Source organism: Rhinolophus sinicus, chromosome 12 (genome assembly GCF_057876585.1).
Source record: "Rhinolophus sinicus isolate RSI-liver-muscle chromosome 12, RSI-T2T, whole genome shotgun sequence".
Taxonomy (NCBI): Eukaryota; Metazoa; Chordata; class Mammalia; order Chiroptera; family Rhinolophidae; genus Rhinolophus; species Rhinolophus sinicus.
In genome coordinates this window covers 56,535,403-56,551,196 of record NC_142512.1, presented here as the reverse complement: position 1 = coordinate 56,551,196, position 15,794 = coordinate 56,535,403, and the positions used below count along the sequence as shown (strand labels likewise).

General features: G+C 62.3%; 2 protein-coding genes across 7 annotated transcripts in view; one reads left to right on the top strand and one right to left on the bottom strand.

Annotated features, from left to right (window-relative positions):
• Positions 1-2,053, top strand: part of LMTK1 (lemur tail kinase 1) — a 34,472-nt gene extending 32,419 nt beyond the window's left edge. For all 4 annotated transcript variants that reach the window (XM_019735693.3, XM_074320214.2, XM_019735694.3 and 1 more), the window contains one exon: positions 943-2,053. In XM_019735693.3, coding sequence (XP_019591252.3) covers positions 943-983 — 41 coding nt within the window. In that variant the 3' untranslated portion in view covers positions 984-2,053. The remainder of the gene's footprint in view (positions 1-942) is intronic.
• Positions 2,054-3,157: 1,104 nt separating this feature from the next.
• BAIAP2 (BAR/IMD domain containing adaptor protein 2) overlaps positions 3,158-15,794 on the bottom strand; it is a 66,583-nt gene continuing 53,946 nt past the window's right edge. Inside the window, exons 8-15 of one of the 3 annotated variants that reach the window (XM_019735656.3) lie at positions 14,576-14,785; positions 14,233-14,434; positions 13,462-13,663; positions 12,397-12,465; positions 11,550-11,712; positions 10,287-10,321; positions 7,762-7,807; positions 3,158-3,597 (exon numbers count right to left, since the gene is read on the bottom strand). In XM_019735656.3, coding sequence (XP_019591215.2) covers positions 7,780-7,807; positions 10,287-10,321; positions 11,550-11,712; positions 12,397-12,465; positions 13,462-13,663; positions 14,233-14,434; positions 14,576-14,785 — 909 coding nt within the window. In that variant the 3' untranslated portion in view covers positions 3,158-3,597; positions 7,762-7,779. Of the gene's footprint in view, positions 3,598-7,761; positions 7,808-8,048; positions 9,580-10,286; positions 10,322-11,549; positions 11,713-12,396; positions 12,466-13,461; positions 13,664-14,232; positions 14,435-14,575; positions 14,786-15,794 lie in introns of those variants that run through there. The other 2 variants (XM_019735654.3, XM_019735655.3) reach the window with 2 other exon arrangements.

Genomic DNA, 15,794 nt, shown 5'->3' with positions numbered 1-15,794 from the left:
TGCTGGGTGCCCAGGCCCTGCGTTATTTCTAGTCTTCTGTGCAAGTTGTTTTCAGATGGGGAAACTGAGGCTGGGAGAGGTCGGGTCGCGCCAGGCCTGTCTGTCCTGGCCACCTTGGTCAAGGCCTTGCCTCCCTGTCTTCTGGGCTGAGACTGGATGCGGCCTGGCCATCAGGTCTCACCCTCTTCTCGCTCCTCCAGAGGCCCAGGCTGGACACTAAAGACCCCTCACCCTGCTCTCTGCCTGACCGTGGCCTCCCCAAACTGTCCCAGCCCGTGCTGGTCTGCCTCATCCACTGTCCGCACCCTCCTGCTCCCTGCTGGCTCAGGTCCCCCCGCACATCTCAGATCTGATGGCCCTTGCCCAGTGGCACCAGTGGTGGTGGCTCAGGTGCCTGGTAGGGCCCTCCTTGGGTCTTAGCTCACCCCTCCCTCCATGCTGCACACCTGTCAGCCTCAGACCAGGGTGGGTGTCCCCCACCTCCCCAGTTCTTTCGAGTCTGCTCAGCTTCCCTGAGAGCCCCCCCCAGATGCCTCCTGGTCATCTTCTCCCCCAGGCCGACCCAGCCCCTTCCCTGCTACCCTTGGTCTGTCCCTGGCACAGTGTGTCCTGAATGGACGTCTGAATACACTAGAAGGTCTGCAGGAGGCAAGTGTGTGACCTTGGCCAGCCAGGTTCTGTCTAGGCCTCACTTTCCCCACCTGTGAGAGGAGGACTCCGAGGGCACGTTGAGCTTTGTTGGGCCCAGAGGACAGACCCTGGCCTGGGCCTGGGCCCTGGTGATGCAGCAGAAGTGGGCCTAGCACCCACCAGGCAGAGCTGCTGCAGCCCTGGCTGGTCAGTGGCCCTAGGCAGGGATCGAGGCCAGGTGGGAGTCCTGGGGAAGAGGCTCTGGCAAGCCCCAGCATCTCCCCTAACACTCATGTGGCACCTGTTTGCCAGGCCCGGCAGGAGGTGCTGGGAGCAGCTGTAAAGAAGCTTGAGGCCCAGGTGTTCCCCCTCTGGAGCCTCTGCCCGTCCTGCTCCAGGCAGCAGCAAGGATGGTAACCGAGAGTGAGTGGAGTATGGTTCCGGCGGTGGTCAGCAGCAGCTTCCAGCACCTTGATGCCCCACGCAGTGCCCTGGACAGGAGCGGCCATGTACGCCAGCTCGATTGCTGCCCTGGGGGCAGGATTCATCCTGGACACTCGGGTCTGCTGCTATGACCCAGACCTGGTGGCATCTTACCATGCAGCTGCTCCCTCTGCCCTGGCCACTGCTGTCAGACTGCTTGGCCTGAGGCCAGGGGACCTGCTCGTGGCTGGAGGGGGGCTCCCACGCCCTGCCCACTGGCTCCCGTGTTGCACTGCAGAATGCTGTGTCCCCACCCCGGGCAAGAGAATGGGCACAGGCCTCTCCCTGCCCCCTTGGCTCCTTCCGCCTTGTTCTGGGTTTACTCAGTGCAAGAAGAGGACCCCAGGCTCAGGGGCCCCACCACCCTTACCTCAAAGTCTGTGGCTGTATTTCCCTTACTGACTCAGCTAGACCCAGAAGCTTTCCTTCCCCATGGGGTCTGGGGCGGCTCCTGCCTGGGTCGCGCTGCTGGAGCCAAGGTGGGCAGCACGAAAGATGGGGGGCTTTCAGGCTACATCCCTGCTGACAGCCCCATTCTAGAGGTGCCTGCTGCTGGCTGGTGTGGGCAGCATCCCTCTGCAGGGCACTGCCCAGTGTGGCCCAGCTGCCAAAGGATAGTGGGGCTGCCCCCATGGTCAGTGTCAGGGCGCGTGCCAGCAGGGAAGGGGACTTGGGAAGGGGTGGAGCTGGGAGGGGGTGGGGGCAGGGAGCAGCACAGGGGATATTTTTGTAACCGCTATTGTCAGAGCAAATGGAAATGGGACGATCTTCAGTTACTGTTGCCAAAGAGATGTAAGTTTATTGTTGCTTTGGGAGTGTGGGTGGGGACTCATTTGGGTTTGTGTTTTTGTTTCTTATTAGTTTGAGGCTTAGGATGCTGGTGCAATGATTTTCTTGTTCTTTGTTTTTTTAAGAGAAATCAAGCTAAGACAAAAAAGCCTTCACGCCAAGCGTGTGTTTTCTTTCGGGGTTTGCAGATAGAGCCTTGGGCAAGAGGGGGCATGGCTGTGCTGGGGTGGAGACCCAGCTGCCAGTTCTGTCTGGGGGGCACAGTCCCTCCTGACCGTGGCGCAGAGGGTGGGGGCTGCAGGAGGGAGGCTGACCCTTTCCCCACTGTCCCTGGAACACCTTGGTGAAGGGACAGTGACCTGGGTCATAATGTGCCCAGGTGGGGTCTGCCCAGAGCAGAGGGGGACTGATCCCTGCAGCCCCCTCTTCCTGCCCTGTGCTTAGCCCTGCCTAGGTAAGGGCGAGGAGTGGCCACAGACCTCTCCAGAAGCCCTTCCCCATGTCCTTCAGGAGGCCCTGAGCCCAAGGGGGCACTGGTGAGCTGGGAGGCAGGAGCGCTCTGCGGAGTTGGGGCTTCTGTGCACCCCACCCCAAGCATCTGCCCTACATCGCCGCCTCCCCACACAGCCCATCGCCAGCTTCTGTGAGCTGACAGGCCTGTGTGCCCGCCGGGACCCCATGCCCCTGCCCTCTGCTTCCTGTCCTGGGGGGGGGCATGGGCAGGCTGCAGGCAGCTCAGGGCTCCAGGACCCCTCCTTGGAGGGCCTGGGAGGTGTGAGCGCTGCCTGGACCTTCTCCCTAGGTGCAGACTGCTGTCACCAACACTGGTCACCAGGGCTGTATTTCAGCCACAAATGTCAAATAGCACGGATCCAATAATAGAGTTTCTGAAATCGGGTATTTCAGCTAAAATAAGGAAGTAGCTGAGGTGCGGCCCACCCAGGAACCCCGTGGCAGGAACCCCTCCCCCACCAGGGCACACAGCTCAGATCTCCTACCATCTACCCCCGAGAGGAGAGCTGGGGGCCCCGCAGCCAGCCCTGGATGCAAATGGGGCTTGAGCAAGGAGGAAATGGGATGGAGAAGCCCCCCAAAACTGCTAGCAGGAGTGGGGAGGCCCTGCAGAGCCCCAACCAAGGGCCTGCCAGGAAGTTAACTGCTCTTCATAAATTCATTTTCTTCCAAAGAAGGATGGCAGGGCCCCCTCCGGCACCCCAGGCCCCCTACCCGAAGGCTGACACATCACAGCTGGGCATAGGTGGGACAGTCTGTTTATTGACCAGGCACTTAGGAGCTACGCATAGCGTGGGAGCTGGGCTTCCCTTCCAGCCACCAGCTGACAATGCCCCTCCTGCTCCCGCTGGGCTCCACGGCCCCCGGCCCACCCAGCAGGTCCCGGCTCCGGCCAGCCCCCTTGTGTTCTCCTCGGCCATGGCCCCAAGATGCCTTGTCCGCAGGAACAGCCAGGGTCCAGCCCAGGCCAGACTGAGGTGGGGGCAGCGTCGGCAGGTGAAGGGTATGGAAGGAGAACATTCTCTAAAGGGGGCTGTGCAGACTGTAACAAAAGAGCTTACATGTGGCGTGGGGAAGGAAGGGCCCGGCCGGCAGTGGGTGCAGATGTGTTGTCAGCTGAGGAGGGGGGCAGACCTGTCATTGGTCACTGTTGGCCTCAGGTGGACGCTGGTGAAGGGATTCCTGAGGAGACGAGAGAAGGGAACAGTTACAGTGTGCGAGGGCTGCTGTGCCACCAGCCGTGCACATGGCGCCATCCAGGACCCCAAGGGCCCAGCCTCTGGGCTCAGCGCAGGTGGGCAACAGAGGCTGCTGGGAGAGACAGGGAGGGGCAGCACCTGCAAGGCCAGCTGACCCCCAATGCACCGCTTCCTGCCACCCCCACGTGGAACCGTCAACCCTCCCTGGCAAGGTGGACGGGAGGGGGCAGGAGCCCCACTGCCCCTCCACATCTGCCTTGGGGCTGGAAGCCAGCTCTTTCTCAGTCCCCAGTGGGCCTGAATCCAAGTCTGGGGAGGGAGCCACCCACAAGGCCAAATGGCCCAGCTGCTGTCCGCCCGGGAACAGGAGCTGAGCCTGTCTGCAAGGACATGCCTTTTGACACACATGGACAGATGAGCAGCCCACACAGCCCGGCCCATGCATCCCGGGGGCGGCCTTGGCCTGCTCCACGCTGACATGACAGACACGAGGCCCACGCACACTGGCAGCAATGGGGTTGGCAGGGGGGATGTCCATGGCCCCCTGCAGAGGGGCTGCCACCTCCCTGGTGAGGGGTCAGCCACCCATCACCCCAGGGGAGCCACACCCTCCCTTGTATGCTCGAGGCCACGGCTGATGGACAGACGGACTGGCCAGACAGGAGGCTGAGATGGAACGAGATGAGTACGAGTGGCCAGTGCCTGGCCCTCACAGAAGCCTGTTCTCAGAGTCTCTGCCACGTGGGGACGGCACAGGACAACACGCCGGGGGACGTCAGGCAGCCCCAGGGGTGACAGCACAATGGCACGTGGGACACAGAGGGCTCGGCATGGACAGGACCACACTCCTGGCGAAGCGCTCGGCTCTGGAGCCGTTACCTGGGCAGGAGGCGCCTCTGGCACAGCTGGGCCGGCGTTCACAGGAGCTGAGTGGGCGGGCAGGCGCTCCGTCCAGTGCCCAGGAGGAGAGCACGTGGAGTGGAGGCATGCCCTGTGCTTTCCTGAGGACGCCGTGTTTTCTAAAATGCTGAGACACTGTGGCCCGAGTTTTTAAAAGGATAAACTACTGGAGGAGGCTGATCATCAAACACAGCTTCTGCGTTCCCAAGACGACATCTGAGTCGGTTACTGACACCCGGTTCAGAGCTCCGCGGCCCGGGATGAAAGGTGCTTCCGCCCGTGTGGGGTCTCCAGCTCTGCGCACTTGGGGCCTCTCTTTGGCTCCGATCTGTGCAGACGAGCTTCAGCCAAGCCGGCCACAAGCAGTGGCCACCTGGAGGTTCCCAAGGCCAGGTCTACCGTGACCAGTGACGTCTGCATCTGTGCCCTGGCTGCCGCCTCAACTAGACAGCAGTTCTAGAGCAGGCCTCTGTGCCCTCGGCTGTCGCCAGTCAGGGTCAAGATGGGAGGTCCTGCGCTCTGGAAATGGGGCAGGTTTGTCCACCTAGATTTGGGGACCGAGTGGAGGAAGGGGTGCAGACCCTGCACCCAGAGAAGGGGGGTGCGCCTGTGCCGAGCACAGCCGGGACAGAGTGGCCGGTTTGGGCAGCCATACCATGCTCCTGCCTGACACACCTGAATTCTCATCAGAAAGGGTCACTGGTAAACGGCATCGTCAGCCGGGGCTGCAGAGGGAGCTGCAGGGCCAGAAAGGCCTCATCCTGAGGGTGTCTGGCCACTGACCCAACTCTCCTTGTCTCCTCCCCCAAATGGGGGCCGTGGAGCGCACTGGTCCACATGGCAGGTTCTGAGGGAGTGGGGGGCAGCTGTGAACAGTCCAGGCCATCAGAACCACTCTCTCCCACATCCCCTGGGAGCCCAGGCCAGAGATCCCAGTGGGCAGGACACTCCCACCCTCAGCACCAGAGGAAGGGCACAGCCCCCTCAGGTACTTATACTTTCCGGAACATTCTTTCTTCTGTGAAACAACAGCCTTATGAGCTACCCTGGGGAGGGTGCCTGTGTGACTCCAGGTGGCGGCTGGGGTCAACACAGAGGTGACAAAACAGAGAAGACTGGGACCCAAGGCCCTCTGCAGAGTCTCCCGTCCTGCGGACATGGGTCACTGCCAGGAGCAGGTGCCAGGCCAGGTTTCCTGCCAGCAGCACTATTGGCCGATGATTGACAACAAACCAACACACAAGACAAGCTTGCCTGGTGCCGGCACAGAGCGTGGCTCCCAGAGCAGGGTGCCTTCAAGTCGGGGACTGTCCAGGCTCTTTTCGCTGGTGGGGGCTCTGAGGGCACAGCTCTGTCCCTCACTGACAGCTCCCCTGTCAGGGGTCCTGAGCAGGGAGGGGTGTGACCAGCGGCAGTTTTACACAGAGAATGGATTTCCACTTACGGCGCAAAGCAGGCCTGAAGTCCCCAGAGGGGCTAAGGAGGCACGAGCTGGACAATCCCTGGGAGGACGGTGGGCACGGACTTCAGGGTGCTGCACGGGCAGCCGTCAGGGACACCGCAGCATGGGCGGCCTGCGCCCCCTCCAACCCCTGCAGTCGGGCAGCTTTCAATTCCAGTCTCATGAAACGCACGTGGCTGCAGGCATGAGGGGATCCTCTGTGACTACTCTCTGCGTCCACTACGTGAACAAGAAACAGTAGTTCCCAGAACAGTCACGTCTGTACATGCGGCTTCCTTCTTGCGCTGAGTCCGGAGCACAGAGGGAGCCAAGAGGGTGATTGGTGCAGAGGTGTCCACTTTCTCTTGAACTTTCTCCTCCTCAAACCTAAGTGGTTCTTCCACAGCTTCAGAATGTCGGCCCTTCCGAACGGAGTCATTCTCATCCTCAGCCCTCTATTCCTGGCAAAAACTCGGGCAAAGCTGGGCAGGGTCCCTCAACCAACCAGATGTGGCTTTGGACACTGCACCCCCAGTTGAATTATCGAGCCAGGCGCCTGTGTGGCGGGAAACTGGCTGGTGGCGTGTGCTGCGTGCTCCTGGGCTGAGGTGCCCTCTGCGCCCAGGTCTCCCCTAGAGCAAATGATGTGGTCCCTGAGGCTTCGGTCCTTCCGGCACCTCCAGTGGCGAGGACGGCTCAGAGGGACCACAGGGTCAGCACAGCTGGAGCCTGCACAGCTCAGGTGGGAGATGTAGGCCCCTCAGAGAGGAACCTAGAGGTAGGAGGGGAGTGGCCCAGGGTTGGCCACTGCTGAGCCAGGGTCAAAGGCCCGTTTACCCTGAACCCAGGCTTCTGGAGCATTTGTCTCCAGAACTTTCCACAACTCACACCGCAACTCACAACACAAAAGAGGGACAGAGAGAGTGCCTAGATTGTCTGGGGTGGTCTGGCTGCCCGCAGGGAGGGTGGCAGTGCCCAAATGCCCAGTGGAGTGAAGTGATCACTGTCCTTTATAAAGGATCACGGCACCAGCTGCACAGGGTAACCTCTCTGATTAGGTGGGGGTGGGGGGCCCATGGCAGCAGTGCTGGGCTTTCTCATCTGCTGGCTGGCGGAGCTTGCTTTCCGAGGACGGAAGAGACCGTCACCAGGAGGAGTTCGGACGCTGGCAAGGGCACCTGGGCGTGGCAGCCGAGGGCCTGGTCTGGAGAGTCTGGCACAGACTCTTGGAGCCACATGGGGCAGAGGCCAGACGAGCCAGGCAGAGCAGGCAGCCAAGCAGCTGCATCCACCTGCCCCCAGCACAGATGTGGCTGCGGCACTCACCTGGCACAGCCGTGGAGCTGCCCCCAGGTCCCACCCTGGTCTCCCCAGGCCCCTTGGGGCTGCAACCCAAGAGCTGGCCAGGCAGGGCTCAGACCCCCCCCACCCCCACCCCCCCACGGGCCGGTCCAAAGGGACACTCAGCCAGAGGAGCTGATTACTGGTTCCACCCTGATTGTGGCCGAAGCACCCAGCAGAGGCAGGACAGAAACCCAGAAAGAGAGCCCGACCAGACCCACACCCAGCAGTGAAGGGGGGTGCCGTGGAGGGCAGCGAGCGGAGTGGCGGGTCAGCCCCACAAGCTTCCCGAAAAAGGAAATCCGTGAGTTCCAGGAGCAATCCAGGGGAAGCAAAGGCCAGGAGCCCCGAGCAAAGCGGGCTGGCTGACCCTCAGGCCCCACCGTGCCTGCCGGGCTGAGGCCAGAGGGGCTCCAGAGCCGCTGCAAATGCAGACTGACCAGCACAAGTAAACTGGGCACTTACTAACTCTAGACGGGCAGCTCAGAATCTGGCCACTTCCACATCAGGGCTGCAAGGAAACACAAGGCTGTTGGTGCAGGTGTGGGTGGCAGTGGGGTCTGAGGATTCTGAGAGGACACCAGGGCCTGGAGCACACGGCCAGGAGCACGGGACACCGGCGACAGAGCAGAGCTGACTCTGGCTCCACCCAGGCGGGGGCCGCAGCAGGCGCCCCTCGGAGCGCAGTGTGGGCAGGCGCTGCGTGCACGCCGGGGTACATGCAGGGGCGGGAAGGAGGCGCCACACCCAGCTCGATGCAATAAATAAAACTTTTATTCAAACAACTGCAGCACAGGGCACAATTCAGATTTAAAAAAAAAAAAAAAGAGGAAAGGAAACAGGAAAAATATCTTCAGCACTTTACATCTTCATGTGTCACATTCATCCACTGAGCATGGAATCCCCTGGATTTGAGATCTGTTACCAAAACGAGAACAGCAGCACAGAAGACTCCTTTAACACAGGTCCACATTCTGGCTTTGTTTTCTCCTTAAATATAAAGCAGGTCTGTGTCTTGTGCTCCTTCTCAGACAAGCACCACCAGCCATGTCCTAGTCCGCGGGCGGGTGGGTTTTAATAAATCACATCAGAAAAGGGGCGTCTATAGCTTCGGGGGCTGCCCCCCTGCTCACTTCCCAGAGTCAGGGCATGAAGAGGCAGTGCCAGGAACCACTGCGTCCAGCGTGTTTCTTTCTGAAGTCACCAAGACACACAGAAAGCCGAGCGCGTTTAGGGGGGATGGGCAGGGGCTGCCTGCTCCCTGGGCAGCAGGCGTGTGGGCGGAGTGCCAACACCGCCCTCCCGGGGGCTGGCCACACCCGTGCCCTGTGCTGCCAGGTGGCCTGGACTCCCTCACAAGCTGGTTAAAGGGCTGATTTCCAGAATGTGGGGTGGGAGGGGGGTGTCTCTGGAGGTCTTTGGAATGTCCATGTGTGGCCGGGCAGTGCCTGCTCCTGACTCCCTCCCTGCCAGTGCACTGTATGAGGTCACCACGTCTGAAAATGACGCCTGTGCTCTGGTCTCTGTACACCGTCCAACAGCGTCCACGGAGAAGGAAACCCTCAGCAGCCCGGCCCAGAGGCGCGGGCAGGGCGAGGGCCACGGCCTCCCTCACAGGAGCGGCCAGCTTCCTCAGGAGGCCCTGAGTGGGGTGCGGCCCTCGGACGAGTGCCCATGGGGCCGTGAGCCTCTTGGAGGCCCCAGTACGTTCCCTCTTCTGACACAGATGCCAGCGTGCGCCGGGGGAAGTCAGATGCAGAAAAAACAGTACGTACACCGGAGTCCATGCATATCTGTTTTTGTTTTCAGGAAAAAAAAATGTCCTTTTCCTGTTTTTCAGCTTTTTGGTTTTTTTTTGTTTGTTTGTTTTTGTTTTTTTAAGATTTTTCTTTTTCTTCAAACTTTAGAGCTGGCTCACGGTGAGCCTTCAAAAAGGGACAGTGTGTTATGAACGCAGCAGACGGGGAGCAGAGGCGAGTATGCCCACCCGCGCTGTCCGCTGGCAGGTCCTGCCTGGCGGGACACGCGGGGTGGGGGCATTTACACACGGGAGCATTAATGGGGCAGCACCATGGACCCTGGAGATCACAGAGTCTGGGGTCACCAACCAAAAGGCAGGAGGGGGCAGGTGGGAAAGAAAAATGACCCAAGAACAAACCAATGAGAGCTGAGGAGAAAACTGATGGAGACCAGACAGATGGGGAGGGGGGGCGGAAGCTCTTCCGAGCAGCAGCTGCCCGTGGTCAGCGTCCTCACACTGTGGACACCAGCGTGCCGCTGCCGCTGTGAAACAAAGCACAGGACAGCTGCCGTGCCACACGCCTCCCCGACAGCAGCCTTTCCGGCAGCTCAGGCTCGGCTGGCCACCTGGCCACCAGGCCAGCTGGCCCTGGGGGAGGGGTGACAGAAGCCCCGGAGCCAGGATGAGAGGGCAGACTCCGGGGAGGGGACAGGCACAGGAGGCAGGAGCCGCTACCCGTCCGTGCCAGCCTGGACTGGTTCTGGGGAGACGAGCCAGGGGTGGGTGGACCCCCTCCTGGTCGAGAGTGGATGAGCCAGGAAGAAGGAGCAGGGCCGCTAAAGAGCGAGTGGGGGCTCCTGCAGTGGTCGTGGGTTGGGAAAGAATGGGAGCCCAGAGCAGCGGGGTAGCCACGGCCAGGCAGGGCTCATGCAGAAACGCCTGCTCCCCCAGAGTGCAGACCGCTCCAGGAGGGGCCATTTCCCACCCGGCGATGTCCCAGGACCCTAGGCCATTGACTCAGGACAGAGCATCCTGTCCGAAGGGCCTGCCCTTCAGACGCCTGGGGGGCTGAAGGGTGGGGGACAGAAAACGGGTACCCAGGCCCCACGCGTTCTGACATGGAGTCGAGTCTGCACCGTCTCTAGCCAGGCGCCCAGGGAGCAAGCCTGCGGGGCCGCCCCAGACCAGCCTTCCAAGGGACCGCTTCCCACTGCCCACAGTTCCCCAGGACAACTCAGCAAGCCCTTACCTGCTCACGGCCCGTGCCCCGTAGTCATCCAGACCCTGGGGAGGAAACGCAGAACAGGTCAGCCTGGGGGTCCCAAAGGATGAGGCAGGGTCTGCAGGGCAGGGGCTGGCTGGGCAGGTGCCTCTCCTGACCTGCCCAGTGTGTGCAGTGCAGCCTGCTGCCAAGGGTACAGAGGGACCCTGTCCCCCAACAGAGGTGACCCCCCAAATTCATGGGGACACCTCATCCGACCAGCAACTGACTGTGGATTGTGTGACCTCACACTCATGGTGCACACAAGGGTGCTGAACCCCTTCCACACACGTCTCCTGTGGCAGGTGGGCAGGGGTCCTGAAAGTACCACAGGTGGGAAAGCACCTGCAGGTCAAGGGGTAGAGCACCTGAGCAGGTGAGGTTGACAGTAGCTGGCAGTTTCAGGTCAGGTACAGGGGCTCCCCAGGAACCCAAATCAGTGATGTTGGAGAAGAGGGGGCAACCGACAGGTGGCTGACAAAGGCCGATGTGGGGAGGACAGCGACAGCAGATGGTCACCGGCAGGCCCGCCGCAAGCAAACCTGGGCTGGCCCCCTGGGCAGATCGTCCCTGAGCCCCTAGACTCTAGCTGCAACTTCCTGGCTCTGGGGAAAGTGCCCCTGCCCCAGGAGGGGAACCCCCGGGGCGTGGGGCTGGGCTCTGGCTAGCTGCCACGTCTCTGCCCACCTGGCCTGGCCCCAGGGTCCTCGAGGGGTGTTGGGGAGGCCCTCCTCAGCTCTCTCAGCACCAGAACTGAACCCAGAGACCAGGAAGTGAGAGCAGGGAGCAGTGGTCAGACCCCTCCAGGCCTGGGCATTTATGCCACAAGGCCTGGGCAGGGCTGGATGGGACCAGAGCGTCTCACTGCCCAGCAGGCTGGCCCTGTGACCCTGAGGTGCCACGCCTCCCCAAGCCGCGTCAGTCCTCGCTGAAGGTCCCAGCCCAGAGTGGTAGCACCCAGCTCCACACTTGGACCCGTGACTGAAGAGCCCTGTGGCTCTCAGGGAGAGACTCCTGGGTATCAGGCCCTCCGTGGTGCCCAGACTCCTCCCGAGAGGCAGTGTCCAGAGCAGGGTCAGAGCCAGTGACACCCCAGGCCGAGGGCAGGGCAGCAGGGGGGCCGCCGCGCCTTCTCTGGAGTCCTGAGTGTGCGGAGGGCAGTGGTCCATAGGTGGCCATAGCCAGGTGCAGACGAGAGGCCCAACCCTGAGCCCGGCGGTCCCTGGGGACCTGGGCCCCTCCCTTGCTCACCTGGGAGAAGGCGGGCACGGCCATGCTGTAGGGCCGCTGCTTGAAGGTGCTGGCCGTCTGCGTGGGGAAGGCTCGGGACGACGTGCCATAGTCGGGGGGCGGCAGTGCCAGGTCGTCCTTGTCCAGGAGGTTGCCGGTGCTGCTGCTCTTCCCTTGCTGGAGGCTGTGGGACAGGGACAAGGGACAGTGCTCAGGCAGGGCCAGGCCCCCACCGCCCCACACCTCGCTTGGCCCCTCAAGGATGGGGTGACAAGAAGTTGCTGTCAGGGGCCTGGGTGGCAGGCACACTGGCCCTGGGGTCCCCTCCCTTGGAACTGGGCATGAAGGCGTGCGAGGAAGACAGTCCGGAAGGCTTGGTGGGGCTGGGTCCTACAGCGACCCCATCTCCCCACAGCCGCTCAGCCCCTCTGCGGCCCCAGCAGCCAGTCTCCTGCTCTCCTGAAGGCCAGGAGGGTCTGGGGGACTCGTGGGAGATGGCTGGAGTTCCCCCCGCACACCCTGCCTGCAGCAGGGGTATGCGCCCGGGCCCAGCATGGGGCAAGGAGAGTCCCCACCCCAATGGGCCAGTGAACAGGGCTGCGCCACACAGCACCCGGTGACCCCCCCCAGGGATCGCAGACCCCCTCACAAAGCATCTTCACACCCACGAACCCCAGGGCCTCAAATGTATAGCACGCTGGGCTGTGGGGGCAGCTCTGCTGGGGGAGAGAAGGGACTGGAAGCCCAGCAGAGCTCTTCGTGCCCAGAGAGCTTGGGGCTGTTCTGAGAGGAGCCTGTCCACAGCGTCCATTGTCACCTCAGCCCCTCTCCAGAGCTAAGAGCCAACCACCCGAGTCAGCACTCTCACCTCATGTGTAACCTGTCGCTGCCGTCGCTGTCCAGGACTCTGGTGTAGGAGAAGGGAAACCAGCCTCGCCTGGAACAGACAGCCCAGGTGAGAGCGTGCTGGGGCCGCAACCCACCGCTTCCTTGGCCTGGCTGTGTGTTTGTGGAGGGGGCGTGTGTGGGTGCTCCAGGGAGACCAGGGGACAGCAGCCTGCACCCCAACTGTACATCGGCTCTGAGCTGCCCCATCCTGAATGGGGGCTGCCTTCACTGGGAGGCTGGGGACCCTGGCTGAGCTCCCGCTGCTTTGACAGGAGAGCTGGTTTCTGGCCTCAGTCCCAAGTGGCCACATGTAAAGCCATGGCACCAACACCAGAGGAGGTGCTAGGGAGGGAGGCAGGTGTGAATTTGGGAACAGAGGCATCCCACCAGGGTCCCTGCTCTCAGCTCCTCCCAGCGTGGCCGCTGCCTGAGGCCAGAGCAAGCTGCCCTCCTCCCTGGTTAGGGCAGGCAAGTGTCAGAGCTGATTCTGCCCCAGTGGGGTCTCCCATCTCACCAACAGACACACCCAGACAACAGTGGTGGCGACGGGAAGGTGGAGTCCCTGACCGGGCAGCCCCGAGATCGAGCAAGAGCAAGATGTTGACATAGCATCTGGGCAACAAATTCAGCTGCCATGAAGGCGCGGTCTGTCAGACTTGATGTGATTTTTCGGACCCCAGCTCTGCCCAGGAGACAAGGGGGCAGCAGAAAGGCTTTGGGTGGAAGGCTGGCCTCTACCCACAGGAAGCCACACGCTGACAGCAGGGACAGCAGTGGACACTCAGAGCCCTGGGCCAAGTTAAGAGACGTAGGGAGTGAGGGATGCGAGAGCTGGGCAGGCCATGGAGGCTGCCGCCGTGGACGCGAAGCCCTGCTAGGTGTGTCTGTGCCACCCAGTTTTCTATGGTGGAAATGTAGACCCTGATAGTCAGTCTAAGAAGGACCCAGAGCCCCCGGGGGGCCAGGGTCAGGGGGCCGATGCCCGTGTCGCATAAAGGGCAGGCCGCCCTGCCCCGTCCCACCCGCCGCCTGGAAAGGTGCTCACATCTTGGTCTTCTCGCTCTCGCCGTAGTGCCAGCCATCCCGGGCCTCAGGCACCAGCAGGGTGATGAGGTCACCCTCCTTGAAGCTCAGCAGGGTGCTGTTGTCGCCGGCCGCATGGGAGAAAATGGCCTTCACCCGTGTGCGACCATTGCGTTCCAGGCCGGCTGCCATGGAGCTGGAGCGGGGCAGCGTCTTGTTCTCAGCTGGGGACACAGGGCAGATGTGAGGGGACGCTCTGCCCATGCAGGAGCAAGGGGTGCGCTCACCCTCCCATCCCTCCACAACCCACTGGGAAGACACTAGAAGCCCTGGGCAGGCCTGGCGATGGACCGCCCTTCCTGGTGGACACTCGCCAGGCCTCCAGGCTGTGTGGACTCTGCTTCTGGAATGACTGGGTGCTAAGGGCACGGAGCAGCGCAGACCTGTCACAAACTGTGCGCTGAGCCTCAGCTTTCCTCCTGCTAATCAGGAGACCCTCAGGCTGGGCTCCTGGCAGTGGGGGAAGGAGTGAGCGCCAGTCCCAGGGGCCAGGAGCTTTCCCATCGTCAACTAATGCCCTCTTCACCACCCCCACCTGCTCCTGAGAATGGCTCCACTGCTTGCCAGACGTAACGGGGAGCCCTGTGAAGCCCAAGGGTCCAGGATGAAGTCCCAAAGGGGTCCCCAGGGTGCTGCACATGCACGTGTACACACGTGAGCCTTGCAGTCCCTGACCTCCCCTCGGGGGTGTCTTAGCCACTCGGGGTGGGTCTGGGGCCCCGGGGGCCCTTACTGGTGGCATAGCTGTTTTTGGGGGCCACACTCTTGCGCACGGGCAGCGTGTTGGAATAGGAGTCGCTCAGCTTGGTCTGAGGCTGCGGAGGAGACGAGGCCTTGGGCTGGACCACCTTGCGGTCAGCCCAGGGGCTGTAGTCCTCACTGTCGGGGCCCGAGACACCATTCATGATGGGTGCATTGTCCTGAGCAGACAGCCGCTGTGGAGAAGGGGCGGCAAGGGCGCGGGGTTGCAGCAGGGCCCGGGCAGCGAGGTGAGCCCCGCGCCCCCAGCAGAGGCGCTCTGCCAAGGGGGACGCTCCTCCCACACCCGTGATGCTTTCCGGAGGCCGAGGACTCACCCCCACAAATGGGGCCAGCTCGGGGGGCACCGGCAGGGGCTTGGCTCCCGGAATGGGGTCTGAGATGACCAGGCTGGACTTGGAGGCCGACAGGGCGCCATTGCTGCTGACCATCTGCTGCACCAGCTGGGCGGCACGCTCTGCGATCTTGCCGGGGTCGGCGCAGGCCTGTTGCCACAGCGGCAGCTTCTGTGCCAGCAGCTCCTTGCCCTGAAGCAGACAGCGGGACAGGCGGGGGTCAGGGCCCACTGCATCGGGGCGCATCCCGGGGCCCCTCCCTACAGGGCCTGCTGCTGACCTCACGGCCACACCAGGAGGCTCCTGATGCGACATCCCCATCTCAGGAGGGCACACCTGGCTGGGGCAGAGGGCGGCTCTTCACCAGCAGGACCTCCCCGCCACATGAGCCACACCTGAGGGTCCCTGACCCCCAACCCGGGAAAGGAACTGGTCTGCTCCAGTGAGCTGTGCAGTTGACGGACCAGCAGGAATGAGGTCACACCAAGGCCTGGCCCGGCAGGGGCCCCCCCAGGGCCCGAGGAAGAAGACATGAATGGGGCTCCCTCAGTTAGCTACAGAATGGCCAGACCTTCCACGGACAAACCTCAAGATACCAGGAAGAGCAGGGACAGGGAAGGGACCGTGGGGAAGGGCCAGCTGCAGTCAGGCCAGGCTGTCTGGCTGGGGAGGGGGCTCTTGCATGGGGCAACTACGGGATGCCGGAGAAACAGCCCTTCTGAGCAAGCAGTGGCCCCTCTACCAGCAGCTGGCTTAGACCAGGAGCCAGCACACCACGCCCCAGGGCTGGCCGCCAGCTTGGTCAGTACAATTGGACTGGAACCACATCTGTTCATTTACACATCACCTGTGGCAGCTTCCACAGGCTATGGCCAGAACTGAAAATCTTTACTATCTGGCTCCTGGTTGAAATAAATGGTTGATGGGTCTGGGGTGGTGGTGACAAGGGCCAGCAGGGACCCAGCACCAGAGGGGACTAACCCAGGGTCAGGGCGCTGCCCCTGAGTGGCTTCAGGTCTGAGATGTAAGTAAGGCCCAGGGCTCCCAAGGGAAATGAAGCTCCTGTCATTGTAGGGTCCAAAATTCATGCACCAGGGAAATGCCAAGCGGGCGGCTGGGCACAGGCTGGGAGGCCCTGGTGCCCTTGTGCCCCAGGCCAGGGGCCTGTACTCTCTAAACCAGTCCGTGGGGGTGGGCCCAG